This window comes from Lycium ferocissimum, chromosome 7, assembly GCF_029784015.1.
Source record: "Lycium ferocissimum isolate CSIRO_LF1 chromosome 7, AGI_CSIRO_Lferr_CH_V1, whole genome shotgun sequence".
Taxonomy (NCBI): domain Eukaryota; kingdom Viridiplantae; phylum Streptophyta; class Magnoliopsida; order Solanales; family Solanaceae; genus Lycium; species Lycium ferocissimum.
Window position 1 is genome coordinate 40,909,019 of NC_081348.1, and position 19,401 is coordinate 40,928,419.

Here is a 19,401-nt window from a genome sequence, read left to right on the forward strand (position 1 = left end):
GATCCCCTTATACCCCCAATACGTAGGTTTGAAGTTTGAGGGAATTGGGGAATAAGGGATCTTATGGGTTATTATTTAGTTGTAGTTTTTTAAATGATGAAGCGGGTTTAAAAAATAATTTTAAGTTATTTTGGGATAATTTCACAAGATGTGGGTACATTTGAAAACTTTAAGGATTTATGATTTTTGACCCAAAATAAGTTCAGAGATATTTTTAAATTTCCTTTTTCCAAAAGAGAGGGTATTTTGACCCTTTTCCCTATTGATAAAGCTTTTAGGGTGTGTTTGGTTGGCAAATATGTCAAGGAAAACATCTTCCCAAAGAAGCCATTTTCCTTAAAAGCTAGAAAATAACTTCCCAGCCAAGGGAAGTCATTCTCCAGACCCCATAATTTTATTTCCAAGAAAACATATATTTTATGTGCAGGGGCAGCACCACAAAATTGATGGCCTAAAGCCAAAATCTAATAAGATACCATAAATTCTGTAATAAAGTACATATATAGATCAATCTTCTTAAAATTAATTCCTTCAAGTATATCTTTTAACGAAAGATAGAAATAGTTTATTCAGAAAAATTGAGTTAAAATGAAATATTAAATGGTCATAAACAACACCAAAAAGTAAGAAAATGAATGTACATGAAGAAGGAAAACCAGAATCAACGGGGCAGGTATATGTACAAATTGACAAGAGGTAGAAACATAACTTAATTTGCTCGCTCTTTTGAACAATCTCAATCAAATTTAAAAGAAATTGAAACCTTTTATTTATGATAATTATAAAAAAAATTATGTTATCAATACTGTTATATAAAGCAAGAAACTTTAAGGCAAAATTTTGACCGACTGGTCTATGAGTCTATCCTAGTGCATTACATGTTGGATAAATTATATTTACAATTACCCATAAAAATAAAAAATAAAAATAAAAAACTTCCATAGTTTTCTTATGTTCATTATTTGACCTTTTTACTTAATACCAAAGTATTTACCACAGGAAAATAAGATCGTTATTGAAAAGAAATATAATTATTTTTTAAAAACTTCATTATTTCCTTGTGTTCATTATTTAACATTTTCAATCAATGAAAAAAATAATCATTATTTCTTTGTATGCTTATTACATTAGGAATGTAATAAATCTTCTCTACATATTTTTAAGTTTTTATACAGTGAAATTTTGCTAAATATTTTAGAACTTTGTATTATGAAGAAGAGGGGTCCCACAGGTCCAATGTGGATATAACTTAAAGGTTGTTAGGGAGTTAGTTAGGCAGTTAGAAAAGTAGTTAGACAGCTGTAATTAGTTAGTGAGATCTGTTTTCTTAAATCAGTGTAGTTGATATATAGAGTGGGATATATTTTTGTATGAGATAGAACACTTAATAATTTTCTGTAAATGGGTCAATATGAATAAAAGTGTTCTCTTCCTCTCCAGCCTCTCTAGAACTCCTTATTCTTCTTCCTATTTCTGTTTCTGATCTGTTCATGGCTGAGCATTCAACATGGTATCAGAGCCTTGCTTATAGATCCTAAAGCTCAGCTAATTCAAACTTCTCAATTCAATCTAATCTGGTTCCTCAATTTATCAAATTGCCCAAATTCGAAATTTACCATTCTCGAGCAATCAAACTGTCAATTCAGCTGTATCTGTGTGTGTATTCAAGGTTGGAAGTGAAATTATAGGTGATTGAGGTGAAAAAATCATTCAGCTGAAGTTATCGCAAAATCTAGGTTTTCAAATTGAATCAGATTCAACATGACAAATCCAGCAAGGACTGAATCTTCTCTCAATGGTGAACAAACTGCTACGGAGACAGTAAATGCAACTCACACAAATGGAAACTCACAACGAATTGATGAAGTTCACCACAATCATCCTCTCTACATTCATCCTTCAGATACACAAGGTTCAGTACTCATTTCAGTACAGCTTCAAGGTACAGAAAACTATTCTCTATGGAGTAAATCATGGATGCTTGTTCTGCGTGGCAAAAACAAATTAGGATTTGTGTTAGGTACATGTATAAAAGAAAACTATGAGTCAAATTTGCATGATTTGTGGGATAGATGTAATGCTATAGTTCTAGCTTGGATTATGAATACAGTGTCAAAAGACCTAATCAGCACTGTGATTCACTCTTCTAGTGCTCACAAACTTTGGGAAGATTTTAGGGAAAGATTTGATAAAGTAAATGCTTCTCGAGCCTTTTACCTACACAAGGAAATTACTACCTTAACTCAGGGAACATCATCTGTATCTGTGTATTTTTCAAGGCTCAGAGAACTCTGGGATGAGTTTCAAGCCTTAATTCCACCACCTTCATGTCCTTGCCCTGAGTCAAAACAATACAAAGAGCATTTTCACCTACAAAGACTGTGGCAGTTCCTAATGGGATTAAATGAATCCTATGATCATGCTAAGAGCCAAGTGTTGATGACTGTACCTCTACCAAATGTAAACCAGGCATATGCAATGATAGTTAATGTTGAAAGCCAAAGGAGAAACAGTGTTAGCAACTCTGCTGTTCACTCTGAGCAACATGAGTCAATTGCTCTTATGAGTAACAGGAACCAGGTTCATATGAATAACAATCAAAGAATTTCTGGTAGTGTGAATACTGGAGGTTATAACAGATCTCAAAATGGGCAAACTAGTGGTGGTTACAGGCCTAGAAATAATTTTGGAAACCAAAACTATCAAAACAATCAGAGTTATCACAACAAGCCTCCACTCATCTGTGATTTTTGCAACTTTAAAGGACATACAAGGGACACATGCTACAAGCTGCATGGTTATCCATCTGATTCTAAGTACAAGAAGAAAGGAGCTAATGTTCATTCCTATGCTAACAATGTGGCAAGTGCAGGCCAATCATCATCATCTGCTATGCAGGATAAAGCAAGTTCTTCCACACAAATCTTGGCACCATTCTTTACTCAGGATCAGTATAACCAAATCCTACAGATGCTGAACAAGGACGCAGAAGTGGACTCTACTGTGCACTCAGCTCACTCGGCCTCAGTTGGAGCAACAGGTAATATTGTTGCCTGCTTGTCTAAAACTGTAAACAGTACATGGATTGTGGATACTGGGGCCTCAAACCATATGGTACACAATCTAAATCTACTAAGTACTTGGGAAAAACTATCAGATATGCATAAAAATAAAGTCAACTTACCAAATGGTGGCCAAGTTTCTATCACCCATACAGGAGTTGCCTCTATTTTTAAGGATAAAACCATAAAAGATGTTCTATATATCCCAGACTTCAAATTCAACCTCCTATCTGTGTCCAAAATAACAAAAGAGCTGCAATGTCTTGTGGCATTCCTTCCTGACTTTTGCATTTTCCAGGCACTCTCAAATGGGAAGGTGATAGGGATTGGTAAGGAAGATCAAGGTTTATACATTCTAAAGGCTGGTTTTGATGCTGATCATGTCCAGGATGCTATTCCACCTGTTCCATCTTCTGTACTTCATAGTACTTGTAGACATAACAAGACAAAAAATAGTTTTAGTGCTGTGGAAACTGAATACTCTACTGGTAACATTTTGACTTGTAACTCTGTTGAAACTAAGTCCTGCAGTGACTTGTCTATATGGCATAGGAGACTAGGACATGCTCCTTTATCTGTTCTTAAGAAAATTGACAGTTTGAAATGTACTTTCTCAAAAGATCACATATGCACTGTGTGTCCTATTGCCAAGCAGACTAGACTGCCTTTTCCTATTAGCTCTTCTTCATCCTCTCATGCTTTTGACCTTATACATGCTGATGTTTGGGGCCCCTATAGGGTACCATCTCATGATGATAAAAGATATTTTATGACATTAGTAGATGACTACTCTAGGTATACTTGGATATTCCTCATGCATACCAAAGCTGATTCTATTGTAGTGTTGAGAAATTTTGTGTCATTTGTGAAGAATCAGTTCAAGTGTGGTATTAAATGCCTCAGGTCTGACAATGGCACTGAGTTCTTCAATGATCAAGTCACTAGATTATTCACAGATTTAGGTATAATTCATCAAAGTTCCTGTGTCTACACTCCTCAACAAAATGGAGTTGTTGAGAGGAGACACAGATATATTCTTGATATGGCTAGAGCTATCAGGTTTCAAGCCTATGTACCCTTAAAGTTTTGGGGTAAATGTGTTGAAACTGCAGTGTACCTTCTTAACAGACTGCCTACTGTGCTATTAAATGGTATGTCACCTTTTGAAAGATTATTTCACAGAGTTCCTTCCTTACACCACCTCAGAGTTTTTGGGAGTCTGTGTTTTGCTACAAATGTCAACAAATCTGACAAATTCTGTGCCAGGGCTATACCAGCTGTCCACTTAGGCTATTCTTCTACTCAAAAGGGTTATGTCCTATATGATCTTATCTCCAAAGTGCTCTTTGTCAGCAGAGATGCTGTGTTTCAAGAGCATGTTTTTCCTTTCAAAGACATTTCCTCTCATTCTAACCTGTCTCCTTTGTTTCCAGTCTTGCCTCTACCTACTGAGCCTTATTCCTCTATGCCATCTCCAACTCTCACCTCACCATCTTCCCCATCATCCTCTCATCCATCTCATCTGTCAAACACACTCTTATCTGATGAGCCTTCTGCTGCTCCTATGCCTGATCACACTGATCCTATTCCTACTTCTACTTCCTCAGCAAGTCCCCCTAGTACTCCATCTATTTCTTTACCTTCTCCTAATCCTGCTCCTTCAGTTACACTCAGAAAATCATCTAGATCAACTAAACCTCCCATCTGGATGGCTGATTACATAAGTCATCCCTCTTCTTCTGCCTCCTGTACTTATCCTCTATCTAACTTTGTCTCTTATGTACATTTGACTCCTGCATATAGATGTTCCCTCTCTGCCTACTCTGCTGTACTAGAGCCCAAATCCTATGCTGAGGCTTGTTCCCAACCCCAATGGGTTGATGCCATGAAGGCTGAGATAGCTGCCCTACAGGACAATCATACTTGGTCTCTAGTTGAGTTGCCTGCTGGCAAGGTCCCTATTGGGTGCAAATGGGTGTATAGAGTCAAGTACAAATCCTCAGGTGAAGTAGAAAGATTTAAAGCCAGGCTTGTGGCAAAAGGTTATTCTCAACAAGAAGGCCTAGATTACAAGGAGACTTTCAGTCCTGTTGCTAAAATGGTTACTGTAAGGTCAGTGGTTGCTTTGGCTGCTGCATCTCACTGGTACATATTTCAGATGGATGTACACAATGCTTTTTTGCAAGGAGATCTGGTGGAAGATGTCTACATGAAGGTGCCGGATGGCTTTTCCAGCCAGGGGGAGTGCAGTAAACTGGTATGCAAACTTCATAAATCCTTATATGGCCTAAAACAAGCACCTAGGCAATGGAATCTTAAGCTTACACAGGCACTGGTGGATCTGGGATTTAAACAATCTCATTATGACTATTCCTTATTTACTCAAAAAGTTGGCACTGAGATCTTGCTAGTATTAGTATATGTTGATGACTTACTGGTCACTGGTAGCAACCTATCTCTGATTAAGAAGGTCAGGTTGGATCTTCAAACCAAGTTTAAAATGAAGGACTTGGGTGAATTGAAATACTTTCTTGGCATAGAATTCTCTAGATCAGAGAAGGGAATCCACATGTGTCAAAGGAAATACTCCTTAGAGCTAGTATCTGAGTTGGGACTGTCAGGAAGTAAACCAGCTATTACACCCTTAGAGTTCAACCACAAGCTCACATCGGTGGAATATGACTCTATCATCAGTAAAAATGCATCAGAGAATGATCAGCAACAACCAACCACCTCTGCAAATGACAGGCAGCTTGAAGACAAAGGGTGCTATCAAAGGATTGTTGGAAGGTTGCTATATCTGACCATGACCAGGCCAGACCTGGCCTTTGTAGTACAGATCCTGAGTCAGTATATGCATAATCCAAAACAATCTCATCTAGAAGCTGCCTTGAGAGTAGTTAAATACATAAAAGGCACACCTGGCCTTGGGTTGTTTATGCCATCTTCAGGGGGAAACAAACTAACAGCATATTGTGATTCAGACTGGGGATCTTGTGTAGAATCAAGAAAGTCAGTAACAGGCTATGTTGTAAAATTTGGTGATGCCTTAGTCTCATGGAAGTCAAAGAAACAAGAGACTGTGTCTAGAAGTTCTGCTGAGGCTGAGTTCAGAAGCATGGCATCAACTGTTGCTGAGATCACTTGGTTAACTGGATTGTTTTCAGAGTTAGGAATCACTGTTGCAACACCAGTTCAGTTGTTTTGTGACAGCAAAGCTGCCATACAAATAGCAGCTCACCCCATCTTTCATGAAAGAACTAAACACATAGATATTGACTGTCACTTTGTAAGGGAGAAAATCCAAGCAGGCCTTATTACCACACATCACATCGGCACAAAAGAACAACTTGCAGATCTGCTGACAAAGGGACTCTGCAGACCCCAACATGACTACTTAGTTACCAAGCTGGGAATGAAAAACCTGTTTTCATTCTTCAGCTTGAGGGGGAGTGAAGAAGAGGGGTCCCACAGGTCCAATGTGGATATAACTTAAAGGTTGTTAGGGAGTTAGTGAGGCAGTTAGAAAAGTAGTTAGACAGCTGTAATTAGTTAGTGAGATCTGTTTTCTTAAATCAGTGTAGTTGATATATAGAGTGGGATATATTTTTGTATGAGATAGAACACTTAATAATTTTCTGTAAATGGGTCAATATGAATAAAAGTGTTCTCTTCCTCTCCAGCCTCTCTAGAACTCCTTATTCTTCTTCCTATTTCTGTTTCTGATCTGTTCATGGCTGAGCATTCAACAGTTGCTATCTAATTTTCTCATATTCTTCAGCAGGACAGAGTCGTAGCAACAGAGCCGACTTCTTTGCCTCTTGATGTTAAAATTAAATTGGAAGCAAAGCTGTTCAACTCAAGAATTTATCTTGACCCATCAAAAGGTATAATGGGTCACCTTTCTCCTTCTCCAGCTTGCTTGCAGGAAGGTTTGAGCTTTACGTCCCTTTTATAAGCTGATGATCCAACAATGCATACCTTGTAATATATCTCACTGAATGGTTTGGGCAGTATAATATCTTTCGGTTCATCCACTTCAAAAACATTTGTTTCTTAATTATGAAGTGTTGAAAGGTTATAAAATTATAAAAATGGGTTATTCTTCCATTATAGCTGGGTAATATTTGATTTCTTGATTAAAGTGATGTCATGATTAAGTTTTTCGTTGAGCTCATTGTATTGCAGCACCATGATCAGAGTATGCTTCTTTTCTTCGGGTAAATTGTGTGAAAATCGACATGTATATTTTAGAAATATCTCTGTAAAAATAAGGTGGTGAATCAGTTGTCATAGAGAACCTTCCTTTTATGTGGTTCTTATACATGGTCATCGCTTATACGCATATCTTAGATGGGAAACACATTTCAATCTAAATATTAAAAGAACTGCTGAATGCTTTGCCATCCACATTCTCATTTTTGATTCATTGATTCTGCAACTTTTTTCTGCATTTGTGAAACATCATATTAATGTCCTGTATCATTTGCATTTTGCATCAACTTTGTGGAGGTTTAAGTTTTTGTTTTTCTTTCAAGATGTAGTTGAGAAAACTTTTTTCATTCTTTTCAAATTAATATCGCTTTAACGCTAATATGGGTTCACCTTGGAATAGGCGGATAAAAGAAGAAAGATCTAGAAATGCATGTGTAGATTTCAATGATGTGCAATTTTCCTTGTGGTGATTGTGTAGCCAATTAAAATGTATGTTTTGGTGTTAATATTGTTCTCTCATTTGTTTACTATTTGAGATGTTCTTTTTTTTTGTATTGGGAGAGGGTACAAGAGGATGTCTCCTGGAAATCTGGTGACAAAAGTTAAGAGTAAAAATCATTGGAAGAAACAGATCCAAGAAGTTAGATGCATTCGTAGTCCTGTAATTTAGTTCTTCTGTTTCCCTGAACTTATTGTTCAATGGAGTCTATTTAGGTTTTTCATTCCCTACACTTCCTGAACACTTATTGTGGTGTTGCTTTTAGTTCCCAATGAAGTGCTTTATGTATAACAAAAATGTAGGGAAGCAAAGGAATATTTTATTTTACTCATTTTAAAGGTCTACGACCAGCGATATTAACACTTGCAAAACAACTAAATTAAATGCTAAGCCTACAAGATCTGCTCTCTCTATCGTTCTATATTTTTCTTTTATATTCCTTGTACATATTTGTTTGTAAACTGATCTTCGGAATACTATGGACATCTTATTGATTTGTCATTGGGAGGGAGAGCAGTAATATTTTGATGTGAATGATAGAAGTGAATTAATTAGTGAGCGTTTGGACATAAAAAATGTGAAATTTGAAAGAAAGTTGATAAATAGTATTTGGGAATTAGAGTTGTGTTTGGACATGAATAGAACTTGGAAAAATGTTGAATTTTTTTGAGTGATTTTTGGGTAAAAATGTGAAAACAGGCACGTAGAGATTATTGTTGTTTTTTATCGTTCAATTTGCTATGAACTGGTGAGTTCATGTTCTTCTACCCCCTTCCTTGTGAGTGATGTAGCCGCATGTTGTGCAATTATGTTACTTTTGGGAATTCTAAATTTGATAAAAAGTTGAGTTAGTACGCTGCTGGCCGTACTTAATGATTTGTCTATTGGAAGCATTATGCATTTGCTTGTTCATTGTTCCTTAAGTTCTATAATTACAGGTTCTTAAGTTCTATAATTGCAGGTTCAAATATTTTTGCTGGATGCTACCTGTACTTTTGTCGAATGCTTACTTGCAAGAGAAGGCTTATAACAGTGAACTTTTGCGGAAAGGGATGCAATCTTCTTTTGTCCAAGTTGAGAAATGTATTCAGGAAGCAAAACAGTACATATACTCTCTTGGATATCTTGTACAAGTTTGTTCCTCACTAGATGTATATACTATGAAGAAATTTGTTTTGATTATTAATTATTTTGATAATATCTCCTCATTTTTTTAATTGATCATGCTAAATGTTGATGCAAGTTTGTGATAATTTTGTCGCTGTGCAATAATACAAACAGCAAGGACAGGCATATATAGGCAGGCCCATGCTGTGCACGGGCACCTCTATCTGGTATATCCTAAAAGTATGACTCCAACTTTCTTGTGAAATAGCATGAAAAGAAAAATCTTTTGGATTTCCTACGGATGAGTTGTACTAAGAAACTAACACAAAACAATCTTTCAGTTCGCATATTAATTTGCAAACTAGAATTAATTTTTCTTTTAAAAAAAAAAAAATGTAGTAAACGAATGTTAGGGGATTTCAGTATAAACTATAATGTTAGCACAGTTCCCAACCAACCCTTTTGCTATGTCATTTTTTGGCAATCTCTTTTTGTTTATTGGCTTCCACAACGTGCCCTTTAGGCTCCAAATTCTTAAAGAGTGTGTCTGCCATTAGATATTTATAACTCTCCGCAAGTGATCTTGTAAGAATTAGCTATAGTAATTGTTAGTGGTAAAAGACAACCATTCTGAGAAGAAAAAAATGATTTAATTCTGAAAAGTCTCCCATTAGTTATCCTTCAACATATGCCATAAATTTGTACTCAAACTAAAAAATGAGAGGACATATATAAAACGTAACGTTTTGTTGAGATTATCTGGTATCTTATTTGTATAAACACAGTGGCAGTTTGTAATTAGTCACACTTAGTTAGTTATAGCTTAGTTGTTAGTGAGCTGTCAGTTAGTTAGACATTTTTTTCATTTTCATTCCATGTATATAATGTGCAATGTTGTACTGAACGAGTCAATTTTCTTTCTCAATTCTTAATAATGAGATGAGTTCATTCACATTTTCTAAATGCTGTTCAAGAGCGCACAGAACCTTTTTCTTCCGTATATGATTTTGCAAGACGGTGTACACATTAATAAGGAAACAAAGGAAGTAAGAAGAATGGAATATCTGTAATTCATCCATCACATGTAAGTAAAAGATAGAATATGGTACACCAATGATATATAAGGCGATCCATAACTTCTTAATTAAAAGAAGAGTTAACAAACTCTATAATAAGTTACAAAAAAGTATCGAATCGCACTAGACGAATGACTTGAAGTAATTTTACAGACCGCATTTGAGAGTGAGATTTTTTATAGTTTAAAGAGAGTGTGTTTGCTATTAAAAATTTATAACACTTCACAAGTGATTTTGTAAGAATTTGCTACAAGGACTCCTCTTTTACAATTTTTATGAGCTAGATATTTGCTATATGCATGATAACTCTCATTTCATCTGTTATATTGGAGGCAGGGGTTTATGTCCTCCTCCATGTATTATTCTTTCTTGATATACACAGGTAAGGGTTTATGCCTAACCCTTCACCATTACGATGGTGTCCTTTAAAAACATTTTTTTGCGCGGATTGCCCTTCTTTTGCGGTGGTCTTTAAATTTTGCCCCTCATATTTGTGGTCTTTAAATTATGCCCCTCATATTGCTGGTCTTTAATTTTTGCCCTTCGCATTGCAACTCGAGCGCTCACGCAAATCATGAGGTTCCGAGTTCGAACCCCGCTCAAGCATAAATTAAAAAAAAAAATTGCAAGGCAAGGTTTTTGTCGCGTGCAGCCGGACCCGCATACACTTGTTAAGGAATTACAAATTTATGCCGGACCGCATACTCATGCCTTATGGGCGTACTTGGCATATATATATCGGTCCGCGTAAATTTGGTAATTCTTTACAAGTTTATGCCGGTGGGGGCATACTTTTAATGGGCTAACTTTATATGCGGATCGGCATAAACTTGTGAGGGAATACCAAAGTTATCGACCCGACATACTTATGCCAAGTCTGCCCATAAGGCATAAGTATGCCGGGTCCGACATAACTTTGGTAATTCCTTCACAAGTGTATGCCGGTGGGGGCATAGCGAAATTTAAACTCTGCCTTGCGATTTTTTTTTTAAAAATTTTGACTGTGTGGGGGTTCGAACCCTAACCCATGGGTTTTTAAAGGGCAAAATTTAAAGATTTCAAATATGAGGGGCAAAATTTAAAGACCACCCCAAAAGAAGGGCAATTCGCCTTTAAAAAAGTGTAAGAATTCGCTACAATAATTGTTATTGGTAAAACACAACCGTTCTTAGAGGAAAAAAGTTTTTAATCTAATAAGTCTCCAATTAGTTATTCCTTCAGCATATGTAATAAATTCGTACTTAAACTAAAAAACAAGAGGACAGAAAACATAACGTTCCTTTTTTCTTGAAATAGTTTATGCAATTACATTCTTTGAGTTTAATCAACTTCCCATGTTTGGTATTATGATGTTCAATTAATACTAAAAATGATGGACTTAAGATCACTCAAATCCATTTATAAATTGATTATTGTATAATCAGGAAAACAATACAGTCGGATAACCTATTATGAAACCTATTTTCTTTCGTATCCTCCATAATGGTGATCTTCATGTCTTCACTCACTGAACCAAATGAGACAAAGTCGTCATGGCATGAGATTGACCTGAAATAATTCCTGCAGTTGAAGGGTTTTGTCCCAAAACAATGCAATAACCATCGTCATAATTCTCCATCCCTTGTGCCATGAGTTGCCATACTAAGCTTCCTGCCATGGTTCCCCCTTCTTTTGCCAAATTATAGACATTTCTATATACACTGCTCATGAATATGTCTCTTGATCCTTGACCTCTGCTAGACTTTCCAAATTCAGCAAGCACAAGAGGTTTCTTTAGTATGGTTCTTGCATCTTGCCAATGGCTTGTTATCCATCTTTCCATCCATACCAATTGTGCCTCATCGCTTTGTCCAGATACCCTATAAATAAATGTAAAGAATTTAAGTTTTATTCACTAACGTGCAAAGAAATATTTATAAAACCATGTAACTTATAAGGTATATTACAACTACATTTTTATAATTAGCTTTCGTAACTTGATAAAATGATGACTACTATAATTATAAGTTAAACTACATTAATCATGTACGATATTTCTAAACTGTCAATGTATATAACTTAGATTTAAACTTAAATATAATTTTTCTATAAGTAAAAATATTCACGAGTCTATGAGATCATACTACGTACAAATTAAAGCATGTTTTTGGTAATTATCCAGTTATGATTGTCTTTCACATAATATATTGACATCACCTCTAAATATATATAACATTTTTTGACAAGTTTATTTTTGGTACACATATACTTTTGTAGTCTCTTTCGTAATTTGTATAACTACAAATAGTGACTCCAAAACATGTCTAATGTTGTTTGGTTGTATATGTTACACGCAAATCTAACCGATAATTAATCTAACCGATAATTGAGCAATATAAATGTGTTCAAAATTTTGCCTTTTACCCCATGTTGTTACCAGCAAGGTGATTCAGAAACACAAGTTATCAAAGAAAATTGTGATGAAATATGTTACACCACAGAAAATAAGATAGAGGATAGTAATTTTCTTTTTTCAGCAGTATATAAAGTTCTTCCCTTTTCATAGAATATTATAATGGAAACATGTGAATTTGTGAGTAGAGAAAAGATGTAAAATTACCATTGGTCAGTGTATGCATGGATAGTGGCAAAATCAATCTCATTAATAAGATGATTACTTATGAAATCTGTTCCGACTTGATAACCAGGATTAACTTGCTTCCTTTCTGGAATTGAATCACCATAAAATCCCTCCATTCCAACCTCCAATAAGTGTTTGTTGTCTAATGACTTCACAAAACTTGCCATTTCTTGAACCCAAGCCTGGAGCAATATTAGTCACTAATATTTCTAAAATTCAACTAATTTAGAAATGAATTAAAATGCACTTCTTATTGAGGCTCACATTTACAGTTTTCCCGGAATAGTCAGCTTGGTCACGTGGCTCATTCATGAGTTCCCATGCCATAATTGTTGGATCATCTCTGTAAGCAACTCTAGTAATGGTATTGACCCTTGTGACGATTTTCTGTAGCGATTTCACGAGAACAAAAATTTATTAACTGCCATACTAGCTTCTTTTTAATTTTACTTAATAATGAAGACATTAAGTAGGCCCAAAAAAAAAAGATTGCATGCTTGTCAAATAGTTTGTTGTTTAAGTGAAAAAAGAAAATATGTTTTTATGCATATACCTCAATATGGTTCTTGTAATAACTTTTTAGCATTGGATTTGTATAGAAATCATCGTCCCCATTAATATAAGCTCCTGCATTTCGCGCCCACTGAACATATTGAGCTTTTCCTCCAAAGTCATTCCATTGGTTTACAAAACTCAAGATTAAGCGAACACCGTATTTTTTAGCTTCCGAGATCACAAAATCCAAACCCTAATCCAGAAAATACACAACGATAATAACTTGTTAGACTAGATATGTATAGTAACTTCTTGTTGTAGATCAATTCAACTCGATTATGTAAAAATTATAAACATTTTTAGTGCATAGAGCATAAACCTTTACCTGAAAAACACGTTCATCGTAAACGCCCGGTGAAATTTGTAATGCTCCGTAACCTCCATCACTGAAAGCCCACGTGCGACAAACAGAAAGGCCAGCAGCAGATGCATCTTTAAGAACATCGGTGACTTTATGCCTCTCATTAGGCTCAGCAGCAACATGCATCAACCAATAGGAGTTGAAACCATTGAATAGAAAAGGGGATCCATTGAGTTCAAAATGGGCATCCTTAACTGTTATAAACTCTGCATTATTCTCATCTCTTGGAACCCTAGCTTCACATGAGAGAGTTAGGACCAAGAGCAAGAACCCGGAAATACAATTCATTCTTGTAAAAGACATTTTAATGTTTAATTTCTAATAGTGAATAGAAGATATGTGATATGTTAGAGGTCACCACCTATTATGGGCTTTTATAGTGAGTTGAAGATAAGGAAATTTACTAAAAATAGCAAAACTTGTAGGAACTAAGAAGACTTTCGTAGTTGATGGATATTGAAATTTAGTAGATTTACCTGAAAATATGTTATTCTTAAAAGTTAGCATGGGATGTTGATGGAAGAGGAAGGCAGTTATTTGGTTAAGATAGAAATACAGGTCTGTTGAAAGAATTTATGGGGGAAAAGAAAAATAATAAAAGAAAAGGAAAAATATGGAAACATTGGTTGGATTTTAAGGTTTGATCAATACTAGATGGAAACGTGTACTCAAGTAAAGACAGTTTGAAAAAGTAAATTAGATTTTCCGCTAACACATTGGGTTAGCATTTGATAGTAATATAGGGCAGGATTGCTCTTCGCTGGGGTGGTATTTAATTTTTGTCCCACAAAATGGTGGTCTTTAACTTTTACCTTTCAGGTAGAATTTGGGCCTTAAAGGCAGAATTTGCACATGGTCAGAATTTGTAAATTTCTGCCTTAAGGTAGAATTCTACCTATGCAAATTCTGCTTTAAGGCCCAAATTCTGCTTTGTTATTATTATTTTTTTACTGAGCTGGGTTTGAACTCACAACCTCGGGGTATTAGGCGAAAGGCAAAACTTAAAGACCACCAATTTGAAGGGAAAAAATTAAAGACCACCCCAAATGAATGGAAATCTGCGGAAAAAAAAAGGTAATATACCGGATAAACTCTTTGCGCGGAATTCCCTTCAAAGGCAGTGGTCTTTAATTTTTGCCCTCAATTTGTTTGTCTTTAATTTTTGTCCTTCGCCTAAAAACTCAAGGTTCCGGGTTCGAACCCCCGCTCAATCAAAATTTTTTTAAAAAAAATCGCAAGCAGAGTTTTGGATTCAAACTCTCCTTTATGCAGAGTTTGCACCTTATAAGGCAGAGTTTGGGCAAAAGTTTGCCTTAAGGCCTAAATTTTGCTAGAATAGGCCTAATTTTGGGCAAAAATTAGGCCTAAAGGCAAAGGTTTGCCTTAACCCCTAATTTTGAGTAAAAGTTTGTCTTAAGGCCTAATTTTTGCTTGAATAAGCCTAATTTTGCTACAAATCTCTGTCTTGCGATTTTTTTTTTATTGAACCAGGGTTCGAACCAAAATCTCAGGGTATTAAGCGAAGGCCAAAAATCAAAGACCAACAATTTGAGGGACAAAAACTAAAAATCAGTGCCTTTGAGGGACAATCGTGCAAATGACCCTCCTTAGATTTAGCCCAACAATATGTTAGCCCATTTACACTTAAAAGTACATTTTGGACTCTAAACAAATACAAACTCACAGAGGTCCACATTTTTTCAATTTTTTTTTGTTTTTGCGCGGATTGTCCTTCAAAGGCATTGGTCTTTAATTTTTGCCCTTCGCTTAAAAAGTGATCGAAAAAAATTGAGGTTCCGAGTTCCAATCCCGCACAGTCAAAAATTAGAAAAAAAAAATCGGGAGGCAAAGTTTTGAATTCTCAAGGCAGAGTTTACCTACAAACTCTACCTTAAGGAGAGTTTGCCTTATGCCTGAAGACAAACTCTGCCTTAAGGTACTCTACCTTATAAGGTAGAGTTTGTAGGCAAACTCTGTCTTATAATTAAGGTAGAGTTTCATATTAAGGCAGAGTCTGCAACCTTGAGGAAAACTTTGTCTTATAAGGTAGAGTTTGCGGGCAAAATTAGCCTTAAGGTAGAGTTTTGCAGGCAAACACTTCCTTGAGAATTTTTTTTAATTTTTGATTGCGCGGGAGTTCGAAAACGGAACCTAGATAATTTTAGGCGAAGGCCAAAAATTAAAGACCAGCAATTTGAGGGACAAAAATTAAAGACCACCCCGAATAAGGGCAATCGTGCAAATTGGCCACATTTTTTTTTCCGTTTATCATCAAAATACTTCAAGAATGAATAGTACTTATCGTACATTAGTTGCTGCTATTATAGTGGGAGACCCAAGATCATGCATAAACTATCCTAATTTATGTGTTACCATTCAACTGGGCACAATTTTTAAGAAAGAAAGATTGTTTTTTGAAATTTGTGGTCTAAAAATAAACTTTAGACATTTATGTGGTTATAACTCAGCTCATTAAGGTAAATTGTTTCTGAACATAGAAATATGACTTTTTTTAGTAAATGTGACATTCCTTTTGGTACTTACTAAACAGGAAAGTATGTCACATAAATTGAGACATCGGGACTAAATGTTTCTTACCAGAGGTGGATCTAGGATTTTTAGATCATGGGTGCACCACTTAAAAAAAGTATTAAGTGGGATTTGATCCGTAGTACTCTAGGTAAATAACTCAACATTAAATGTTTCTTACTAGCAAATAATATTGGACCAATTCTAGGAAATATGTATATAAAATACGAAAAAGATCATAAGTGCACCACTTTAGGGTTAATTAAAAAAAGTATTACCTTATGTCTAACGGCCGCCACGTGGATCATTGATCTTCTCAAAATAATTTTACCCACTAAAACAATAACTCAAAAAAAAAAAAAAACATTCAATCGGGGTAATCGGTTGGATCCGCATCATTGGAAAAAAAAATCGGGTGGGTTGGGTTATTTTAGTGGGTAAAAAATTATTTGAGGGAAAAATATTGGACCAATAGCTAGACATAAATGTATAATTAGGAAATATGTATATAAAATATAACGAAGGGTATGGATGAACTATTTCCCAAAGTTTAGGGGTAATTTTGCCCCTTTTCCGTATAAAATATCTAGTTTTACGGAGAGACTAGGAGTTCACGGACACCGTAATTTCAATCATAATTCCGCCCCTGTTTCTTCCCTAGCCCATTTGTATATAGGACCAAACCTAGGATAAAAGCTTTTATGTTGATTGTTCTGGAGGCCTTAAGAAAGTAGTCATAGCCGAATCTAAAATATAAAGTGAATTTAAAATGAGTGTGATTTTAATAGTTCACCTATGGATTCAATCGACCCCAATATAATTGTCACAAAACAATGATATATATGTAAAAGTCAAAAAATAAAAAGAAATAAAAATGAGACTCTAAACCCATAATTTAAAAATACAGTCAGTTTAGCACTAAGAATTTTAAAGGCTGAAACCTATAAAATTTAAATCTTAGAATCGTCTCATCCTATAATATGTATACAGAGTTCTGAGTTGAAAACAATAGGTTCACTTCAACCCCAGAACTCGCCCTGTATCCGTCCCTGGAAAAGTTGAATTATCCTGTTGCAGTAGGTTGCTGGTGGTACTTAAAAGATCGTCCCCGAAGCCTGGATCATTAACGGTGAAATCACACTGCTGTTGCTGCAAATTATCATCAGAGCAAATGCTGTAATTCCACAGATCAGCCATGCTATCCCACCTTTTATCTGATATACTATCAAATAGTCCTTCTTTTAATTGGATTACATCAGTATAAGCCTGATAATAATCACTATTTTCTTGTAGTATATTAGTAGTATATTTGGACGTTGATTCATGTATATCGCTCCCTTCGAACATCCTTATTTCCTTGTCTAAAACAGAGGTACTCTGTCCCACGGGACTGATGTGCCGTTTCTTGTGTTGGATTTGAGAACGACGACTTTTCAAGAATGACGTAGTACTTGAAGCTGGTGACGAGGTCTCGTCTATGTTATTACTGGACGGGTCTACATCCCCGAGGAACAGATGCGGGAAATTAAGTCGTGCATCTGTTCCTCTGAGACTAAAGGCCTTGACATCATAAGCAAAAGCAGCTTCCTCAGCGGTGTCAAACGTGCCTAACCAGAGTCTAGTTCTTTTACGAGGAAGACGAATCTCCGCTACCCATTTCCCCCAGTGGCGTTGTCTCACTCCCCTGTACCGTTTAGGGGAAGGGGAGGAGACAGTGCCATAATCATTCATCATTGTCGTTGATGAAGTTGTTAACGTTCCATTGTAAGTGCTTCGACACTGAATCTTTGCGTGATGGTGCGGCTCATAGTCAAGATCAAAGCAATTCTGAGGTGCAAAAGAAATCATAGTTTGATTCTGATCAAGTGATTGCCAATTAAGGTGACAATCATTTGTTGATGGGGGATCATCAAGAGCAAAAGGAAAACGAAATCTTGAATTATGAGGAGTATAACAAAACCGTGGTTCGTAGCCACGTGTTCTAATCCTCCGAGCTACAGGTCCCACCCCGTCTTCACTGAATCTGTTCGACTGTTTTGGATCATACGATAGATTGAAAAAGGGTGCTCTTATAAGGTTCTTTTGTTGTGATGATGGGCTTAATTTGAGTTTCTTAACAGGTCTATCCATTGACGTAGTGGCTTGAATATTGCCAATTGATTCGACATATTCCATTTTTCATGTGCTCGTACGAGGTGGGTTTCTTGAAGTATGTCTTAATGAAAATTTGAATTTGTATGACAAACATCAACATGAGGAGGGAGGAAAAGGGCATTAGAGCAATACGATAGAAAGATGACGACGGAGCTTAGGTTTATTTGGTAAAGAGGACAAGAAATATGGATGCTGACATTCATTTGAAGCCTTCTCTTTAAACTAAAAGACAAAAAAAAAAAAAAAAAAAAAAAAAAAGATATTTTTTCGCAAAACCAAAAAGACAGAAAAAGTCATTTGTGTGTGCATGCGAGCACGTCTTCAGTAACATAGAAAGGCATGACTCTTGCATTTTAGTAGAAGCCAATCCAACCTTGCCTCCGGGTTAAGAGACGGATTTCTTTTACTGGATGGAAGGTCTCTTTATATAATTTGGATAGTCCTTATTTCGTGAACTAACTGCTATAATTAGAAAGGGCCAGAGGTGGGGGAGGGTTAGAGTCCCCATCGGGCTCTTAAATTGAGTGGTTTTTTATATGAAATCTTTTGAGACCACCTTTTTTGAATCATCTGTTTGATACTGATCAGTAATTAATATTTTTATTTTTGATTAAATCAGTTTCTTGAACAAATGCAGATGAGCTAATTAAAAGGGGAAGCATTCCCTAACAAGATTTTTTTTTTTTTTTTTTTTTTTTTCCAGATCATGATAGTCATATTCTCAAATATAAGACATCAAAATATTTAATGGAAGATGAGGCCTAATTTTACCTATAATAGATTTATAGGTTAATTTTTCTTTTAAAAAAATGAGTTGATTTTGTAAAAATAAGGACTTTTAAAGTTGGCTTTAAGCCACAAATCTTATTGAGAGAGAGAGAAGGTAAAATAGTCGCCACTCGATAATTAGGTACGAGATCAATTTCTTTAATATGATATCAAAATCAGTCACGTCCAAATTTATTATTTACACATTTGTAAGCTCTTATCTTATATTGTCTACACTCCATATGTCTAGTCCAGGACGTGTGTGAACGTCGGTGGAGGAGGCGAGGGGGTGCGGTTAGAGTCCCGTATTTTATTCTAGCCTACAGGATGAGAGGTCTCTTTATATGACTTGGGTGATTCTCACCTCTTAAACTAACTTTTGGGGTTGAGTTAGACTTAATCTATTTCTTTTAACATTCTGTGATCAGTAATTAATATTTTTATTTTTTATTTTA

General features: G+C 35.6%; 2 protein-coding genes across 2 annotated transcripts; both read right to left on the reverse strand.

The window, feature by feature from the left end:
* Positions 1-11,463: 11,463 nt before the first annotated feature.
* On the reverse strand, positions 11,464-13,798 carry LOC132062844 (mannan endo-1,4-beta-mannosidase 1-like). Its single transcript, XM_059455321.1, has 5 exons — positions 13,460-13,798; positions 13,133-13,327; positions 12,844-12,966; positions 12,559-12,761; positions 11,464-11,818 (listed from the first exon to the last, which is right to left on the reverse strand). The coding sequence occupies exons 1-5, from the start codon at positions 13,796-13,798 to the stop codon at positions 11,464-11,466; spliced, it is 1,215 nt and encodes a 404-aa protein (XP_059311304.1).
* Positions 13,799-16,774: 2,976 nt separating this feature from the next.
* On the reverse strand, positions 16,775-18,539 carry LOC132062845 (ethylene-responsive transcription factor CRF2-like). The gene has a single exon (XM_059455322.1). The coding sequence runs from the start codon at positions 18,197-18,199 to the stop codon at positions 17,039-17,041; it is 1,161 nt and encodes a 386-aa protein (XP_059311305.1). The 5' UTR covers positions 18,200-18,539; the 3' UTR covers positions 16,775-17,038.
* Positions 18,540-19,401: the final 862 nt, after the last annotated feature.

What these genes read in the sequence shown, in the direction of transcription:
- LOC132062844 (XM_059455321.1), bottom strand. Translation starts at nt 13,798, where the DNA reads ATGTCTTTTACAAGAATGAATTGTATTTCCGGGTTCTTGCTCTTGGTC. An exon ending in ATTACAAGAACCATATTGAG is followed by an intron (nt 12,967 to 13,132) that starts GTATATGCATAA and finishes AAATCGCTACAG; the next exon opens with AAAATCGTCACAAGGGTCAA. An exon ending in ATTCCGGGAAAACTGTAAAT is followed by an intron (nt 12,762 to 12,843) that starts GTGAGCCTCAAT and finishes ATATTGCTCCAG; the next exon opens with GCTTGGGTTCAAGAAATGGC.
- LOC132062845 (XM_059455322.1), bottom strand. Translation starts at nt 18,199, where the DNA reads ATGGAATATGTCGAATCAATTGGCAATATTCAAGCCACTACGTCAATG.